At 40.3% G+C, this 7,407-nt stretch overlaps 1 protein-coding gene and 1 long non-coding RNA gene across 2 annotated transcripts; both read right to left on the bottom strand.

Moving 5' to 3' along the window:
- On the bottom strand, positions 1,041 to 4,583 carry TKTL2 (transketolase like 2). The gene has a single exon (XM_005681249.3). The coding sequence runs from the start codon at positions 3,768 to 3,770 to the stop codon at positions 1,716 to 1,718; it is 2,055 nt and encodes a 684-aa protein (XP_005681306.2). The 5' UTR covers positions 3,771 to 4,583; the 3' UTR covers positions 1,041 to 1,715.
- Positions 1,044 to 7,145, bottom strand: LOC108636198. Its single transcript, XR_001918163.1, has 2 exons — positions 4,590 to 7,145; positions 1,044 to 1,267 (listed from the first exon to the last, which is right to left on the bottom strand). It is a non-coding gene; the product is annotated as an uncharacterized LOC108636198 (long non-coding RNA).

Raw genomic sequence — 7,407 nt, 5'->3', positions numbered from 1 at the left:
TGTGGATGAGGTCTGGTGCCATTCTCTGAGTTTTGAGACATTGCTTTAATTAGCAGACTGCTAATAGCTATATAACATCCAGCTAAAGACTAGCAGGGGCGTGGGTACTCTTTCTGCCCCCCTTCTGATGTCTATGTCAGAAGTTTTCTCTTTTATACTTTAATAAAACTGTATTACACAAAAGCTCTGAGCCATCAAGCCTCGTCTCTGGCCTCAGATTGAATTCTTCTCCTCTAGAGGCCAAGAATCCCAGCATCATTCGTGGTTCAGCAACAACCCTTCAGTAGGGTTTAAAAACTTTAAGGATAAAGACTTCTATTCAACAGCACCCCATCCATGGATACATCTGATTGATGTTACTACATGGGAATGACCATACTTTAAGAGCTACAGTTATATATGGATTTTCCTATGGTGAGACAAATGAGCTAAATTTGTCGTGTATCTGTATTTTCTAAATTCCTACAATAATCCTATAGCAACTGTTTTTAATTTTACAAAATGATTTTTAAATCTTAGGAAATAAAGAGCAATTATAATCAATTTTCAAAAGAAGAAACCAGAACCAGCTCAGAGAAAAAGTGCAGACAGTATTACTACTGTCCTGAGCAGGCCCCCCATTTCTCTGATTCTCAGGTTAGTGATTTTTGGTTTCTAGGATACCTTCCAGAACAAATTGGGTTATGTGTCCAATGAACTTAATGATGACACTTAATGAAGGTAATAAAACTAAGGAATTACCTGACAAAAAGTCATTCTAAATTTACTTTTGAACTTTGGGTCTGGCTTTGATTTACCTGACTGGTACTTCTTCTTACATTCCAGCCATATACTCTATTTACTCACAGCAAAAAGTGAGGGGTGTGCTTCAGTCCACACATTGTTTTCCCGTGATTTGTCTCCAGCTGGGACATTTTCCTCTATTGAGGGAACATGCCTCTTTCTGTTTCTCATTTAAATAGAAGTTTTTTTTGTTTGCTTGTTTGTTCTTTTATCAGAGAGAAACCAAGTCACACATACATGACACAAACTGAATAAAGTTATTGGTTTTTAAATACTTTATTACATTAATTCTAGTTTCCTGAGTAGATGAATATAATCAAGTTGGCAAATTGGTCACTGAGAAAATGAAACGCTTCTGAAACCTCACAAAATATTGTAATGTGTAAACCAGAAGTAGTCAGGCTTTCATCTCTTCACAGAACAGTCACTGAAGCAATGAGGTACATCATAAGAGAACTTTCACTGCTGCCCTCCAGTCTCTAAACTGCAAAGGAGAGAAGACAAACTTTGAAGGGAATTTCCAGGCAACTGTAGTCAAAAATTATCCAGGAAGCTGCAGGTGGGATGGCATTACATGAACCTTCATACTTGCCTCAAAACCTAGGCTACTGAAGTCTACAATGAAATTCACATTTTCTTCACAAGTAAATTACATTTAGGAAACTTACCTCTACATTAATTCCCAAATTAGTCAATTATTTGTAGTCTTATCAGCAAACTTTGTAGTAGGTTGTTGTATTCTGTTACTTAAACTACTGATTCAACACTGAGTGACATTTGTATATACAGTCACAGTTTATAAGTAGTTGACTAGAATTTCTGAATTAGGAATGAAACAAGCTCTTAAATGGCTTTGTTTAAATAATACACAAAAAGGTCCAACAGGGTTTTAAAACCAACACAGAGACTGATATTTTAAAAAATTGGTTATTTTAGTGCATTAAAGTATATTTCACAGCTGCTATGATGTGTCTAGCACTGACACCAAACATACTCAGTAATTCACTAGGTTTCCTGTTTCTTTCAGGCACTCCTGACACCGACAGCTGATGAACATGGATGTCAGGCTCCCCAGACACTGCTGCACACACGGCTTCGCCAATGCCGCCTTCTTGGTAATGATCTTCCACTGTGACAACCCGGCCATCAGTAGCTTTTGCACAGGAGATGATGGTGGCAGCATCCAGGGGTTTAATGGTAAACGGATCAATAACACAGATAGAAATATCTTGCTGAGAAAGAGCATCAGCAGCTGCTAAGGCTTCATGCAGAGTAGCTCCAGCTCCAATTACTGTGACTTTGTCATTATTACTGTGGCGGATGACCTTGGCCCTTCCAATCTCAAAATTTTCTTGTGGGGGATAAATAACTGCAGTTTCTGATCGGCTGGTCCGAATGAAGCACATTCCTTTGGTATTGGCAGCCAGATAAACAGCATGCTCTGTCGAGACAGCATCACTTGGGAGGAAAACAGTGCAATTGGGAATGCTCCGGAACATGGCTAGATCTTCCAAGGCCATCTGAGAAGGGCCATCTTCACCAACAGATACCCCGCAGTGAGAACCAATAAGATTTATATTAGTTTGAGATATGGCTCCCATCCGGATCTGATCAAATGCTCTAGTCAAAAAGGCAGCTAAAGTAGTAACAAATGTAATGGTTCGACCACGTGTGGCACAGCCCAGTGCCACACTCACCATGTTTTGTTCCGCAGCAAAACACTCAATAAAACGCTCAGGATGTTCTTTCTTGAATATTTCAAAAAAGGTGGAGTTCTTTGGGTCACCATCCAGGACAACAACTCTTTCATTTGCAAGGCCCAGTTTAGCCAGAGCCAAACCATATGCTTTCTGAGTAGCTACCCTGTCACCAACTTTATAATCAGGCAAACTGGTCATTTTTATACTTGTGATACTGACTGGAGGTGAGCCTTCAACAGGAGGTTTTGGTAGGAGATTCCTGTTGGTTTGTATCTGACTTTCAATTAGTCTAATGATTTCATCTCCTCTTTCTTTTGGGAGTGCCTTTCCATGCCAATTTTCTGCATCCTCAACACTTGGAATACCCCTGCCCTTGAAGGTCTTTGCAATTATGGCAGCAGGCTTGTTCTTCCCTTGAGCAGCTTGAGAAAAGGCCTGGCACAACGCCTCCACATCATGGCCATCTACTAAGTAAGTATTCCACCCAAAGGCCTCACAGCGATTCCGATAGATGTCTGTGCAGTGCTTCAGGGGTGCAACGCCACTTTGCCCCAAGCGGTTGACGTCGAACACTGCCACGAGATTGTCCAAACAGTAGTGGGAAGCAAAGGCCAACGCTTCCCAGACGGAGCCTTCTGAGGACTCACCGTCGCCCAGGAGGCAGAATACCCGGTAGCTGGCTTTGTCCAAATACTTGCCAGTGTAAGCCATTCCACACGCAGCCCCCAACCCTTGCCCAAGCGATCCTGTAGCCACATCCACAAACGACAGCCTGGGGGTTGGGTGTCCCTCGAGGTCGCAATGAATTGTCCTCAAATTCAGCAGGTCGGGTTCACTGATGCCACCCGCCTCCGCCCAGGCAGCATAGAGCAGTGGAGCGGCATGACCCTTGGAAAGGACGAATCTGTCGTTGTCGGGGTGCGCTGGCTCAGTCTGTCTGTACCTCATCGTGTGGAAGAAAAGCACCGACACGATCTCTGCCGCGCTACAGCACGATGTGGGGTGGCCAGAGCCAGAGGCACATGTAGCCCTGATGGAATGGACGCGCAGGCGGTTGGCCAGGTCCTGCAGCACTTGCACTGTGGTCGCGTCCAGTGTCGTGCTGTCCGCCATGTTGGCGCCTTCCCAGGTTCCTGTGCGGGGCAGACGGGGCGGTGCCACGGCGGTTCCATCACGTGACGGCGTGCCTGGCCTTGCCTCGGGGAAATGAGCTCTGGAGGTTCCGTCAGTTAATCGTGACCCCAGAGGCCGTAACGGCCGCCCCTGGAAACAGCAGTGCAGTTTCATCCTGTGACAGGAGGTCCTGGCCCCACCTCCGGAAGAAGCCTGCTTACCACCTGGGCCTAGGTCCTCGCCCTGCTCCGCAGGCTCCTTTCAGTGAATGGGTTTTAATACTTAGTCATTTACATGCTTAACATTATTTAAAATAATTAAACTTTATACTTTTCCTCATTATAAATTCAAAAGGGCTTTCTTTTATTCCTGCATTATGGGGTGCTGTTTGTTGAGGCTTTGCTGCTTTTTCCTGCTTTGGGGCTGCCTGAGACATCCACTGTTCTGTGCCTGGGTGCTCAGTTGCAAAGTCCAGTCAGACTCCACATTCCTCAGGACTGCAGTTCTCCAGGCTCCTCTGTTGATAGCATTTTCCAGGCAAGAAACTGGAGTGTGTTGCCATTTCCTCCTTCAAGGGCTTCTTCCCTGATCCAAGTATAGAACCCAAGTGTCCTACATCTCCTGCACGGGGGAAATGAATTCTTTACCACTGAGCCACCTGGGGAGCCCATGCACTGTTCTGTAGCCCAGCATTAATGGAAATGATCCAGAGTTACTGTCAGTCTACTGGATATGGCAACACCATGTCAATGAGACTTTCCAGAGCAGCTGGAAATTCTTTATATTTATTTTTAATTGGATGATAATTGCTCTTCAGCTTTGTGTTGGTGAAAATTGACTCTGACTCGCAGATAGAAATACGATAATTTGATCAAAATTGTCACAAGGATCAAATTTAGAACCGCTGAATGGTAGGGTGCCTAGAACTGCAATTTCCCTCACGTATCCTAAAATACAGTTACTAATAATACTTTTTAAATAGAATTAACTTACTTGCTTTAGTTATATAACTAAACTTGTGCCACTGAGTGCTTCTACCAGGCCAAGGTTGTATATAGCATGTTATCTAAAAACACAAAAACACAATAACAGTACTATATCTCTCCCATGCTGTGGTATTAAACAGCTTAATTTTTGAGTCGTAATACTTAGTTTTAACTTCACATTAAAATCATCACACTGAAAACAAAACAGACTTATCTCCTGGACTCCACCTCAAGAGAAGCTAAATTCTAATCTATGGGACTAGAGTTTCAGACACTATAGTTTTAATGCACCTGTTAATTCTCTGGGAGGAAAATAAAACAAATTTAGTGTTGCCAAGAGAGATCTCTGAAATGGAGCTGGGAGGCTACTGAGGAATTGATTCTTGATGGACTCTGAACTTCTGATCTCTTATTGTCTTAACTCAGGCATCCAGAACTCTGCCCTATGCTTCAGAAATTTAAGGTGCTTGTTGGACCCTTACCCTAAATAACTCTGACAGCATATCCCTTAAGAACAAATATCTCTTTCCTGCACAAGGATCAGTGATAATTCTTTCCAGAGAGCTTTAACAAACTTGTGACTTTTGTCTTTATAAGTCCCTGGCTCTTTCTCTTGAAAACTCAGCTTCACCCCAATTTGTGCTTCCAGAATGGCAATTCCTAAGACCCCAAATAAAGCTCTTTGTTCTTGGCAGCACTGATATGGATTATTGTTTGACTAATTGCCTACTGTTTAGTCAAAGTTAAGAACCAATAATCTGCAGATAGGCTTAGTTCAGTGGTTTTCAACATTGGTTGCACTTAGAGTTATCTGAGGAGTTAAACAAACAAATCTTGTGTCCAGGCTGCACTCCAAAGCAGCCAAATCAGAATTTCTGGGTAAAGGATCTAAGCACCAGTAATTTTTAAAACTCCCATGATAATTTCAATGTTCAGTTGGGTTGTAAACAACTAAGGGGGTCTTACTGTTCTTTATATGTCTCTTACATTATATCTCAGATAACTATTACATATTACTTGCAACTTACCATTTTTATTTTTAAGAATATGTATTAGAATAAATCATAATGGTATGATATGGACAACATTTTAAGACTTGCTGGAGAAATGCTGGGATCAGAAAAATCCTTAGAAGTCCATCTTGTATTACTCTGCATTCCTTTTACAAATTAATACTGACTTATCTTTTTACACTACTAAAGGAAGACAAAATAAAAACATACCAAACTAGATGTAAGATGGAAGTTAGGGAAAAAAAAAAATACGCTATATCAAAACAGCAAACTACTAGGGGCTGACAGGAAAGCAGTTAACATAAATGTAGGCAATTCACTATTATTTTGGCTAAAGAGAGCTCTAATTAACCTTAAAAATTGGAAGCTAAATGTGACAGTGTAAAAATGGTCTATGAGGCAGTGCTTACTTGGAAAAAAAAAATGGGAGAAATAAGAACTACTTAACATTTCTTTTAAATTTCCCAAATCCTTCCATTTGTTTAAAGTATTTCACAATTATCTCCCAAATTATTAAACAGAAAGTTCTTACCCTTAATGTTAGTAAAGGTCAATTTTACTAAGAAAAGTATGTAGTCTTGGTGATTTAATGCCTTAGATAATGAGTGTGAATTTCCCTCTGTTGCTTTGTGAGACAGTGTGGAATTCTTTTCTTTGACTACATAGAAAAGAATGCTTTGTAAATTATCTGTAAACTATTTTTAAGTGTTCTGAGATTTTTTTAAGGGAATAAATGTAAATTTAAATATTATAAAAATTATGAATACTCCTTATAGACATTTTAGTCTTTAAAAATATATTTTCAAACATGCAATTGCAAGTAACCATATAAGTGGGCTTCCCTGGTGGTCCAGTTATTAAAAGTCTGCCTAGCAAGCAGGAAATATGGGTTCGATCCTTGGTCTGGGAAGGAAGACCCCACATGCCACCTGAAAACTAAGCCGGGCCGTCACAACTACTGAGCCCATGCCGTACAGCCTGAGAGCCACAACAAGTAAAAGCCCTGTGTACAGCAACAGAGATCTAGTGCAACCAAAAATACATACATAAATAAAATTATAAAAGAAAGAATAAAGCTTCCTTTAAAAAAAATAGAAAATAACCATATAACATATATGTAACTTGATAATACAAGTCATCCAATGTGGCTGTGAACACAACTTACTCAAATAAAATCAAAGCTGTGTTACCACATTCTATTTTCTCCACTTAGAAGAGACTATTACTGACAAAAGGCCAGCCCCCAATTAGAAGTCATTTTGGAAGACAGTCAAAAGCTTTCTGCAAATGGGAAGAAATTATTCATTTATTAATCTTAGTTTATAAAGTAGGGACTGGAAGATTCAAGTACCTACTGGATTAGGGAGTTAAATGAGTAAACGTATGTAGGATATGATGTAAGAGGTTTGGAGGAGCCTCTGACAGATTAGAGAATATAAGCCCACCTAAAGGCATACAAAACTGGAAGATTTGTGAACATTTTGTGGGGGGAAAAAAGCACTTCTTCAGGCTGCCAGTTTTTGCCCCTGATTTATTTATTTTTACCCCGATTTTACCCGTTTTTTCCCCTGATTTATTTTTACCTGTTTAAATTTTTCACTTTAATTTTTTTCCTCATAGTAAGAAAAAATATTGTAATATGTACTTGAGATGAAAATAAAACCCAGCAGGAACACTAATACATATAGTTACGGAAGGAAAAATGTAAATAGCAGGAATTAGTAAGTGCAATTTCTGAGGAAACAAAAGACACCTACTGATTACTCAGGAGGTCTACATCAATTTGTGAAAATATACACTTCCACTATGTGA

The sequence above is a fragment of the Capra hircus genome, chromosome 6 (genome assembly GCF_001704415.2).
Source record: "Capra hircus breed San Clemente chromosome 6, ASM170441v1, whole genome shotgun sequence".
Classification (NCBI taxonomy): domain Eukaryota; kingdom Metazoa; phylum Chordata; class Mammalia; order Artiodactyla; family Bovidae; genus Capra; species Capra hircus.
Note: the sequence above shows the minus strand (reverse complement) of the source record. Positions and strands in the feature narration are given on the sequence as shown.

Excerpts from the sequence above, each read along its gene's own strand:
- TKTL2 (XM_005681249.3), bottom strand. The coding sequence starts at position 3,770 with ATGAAACTGCACTGCTGTTTCCAGGGGCGGCCGTTACGGCCTCTGGGG.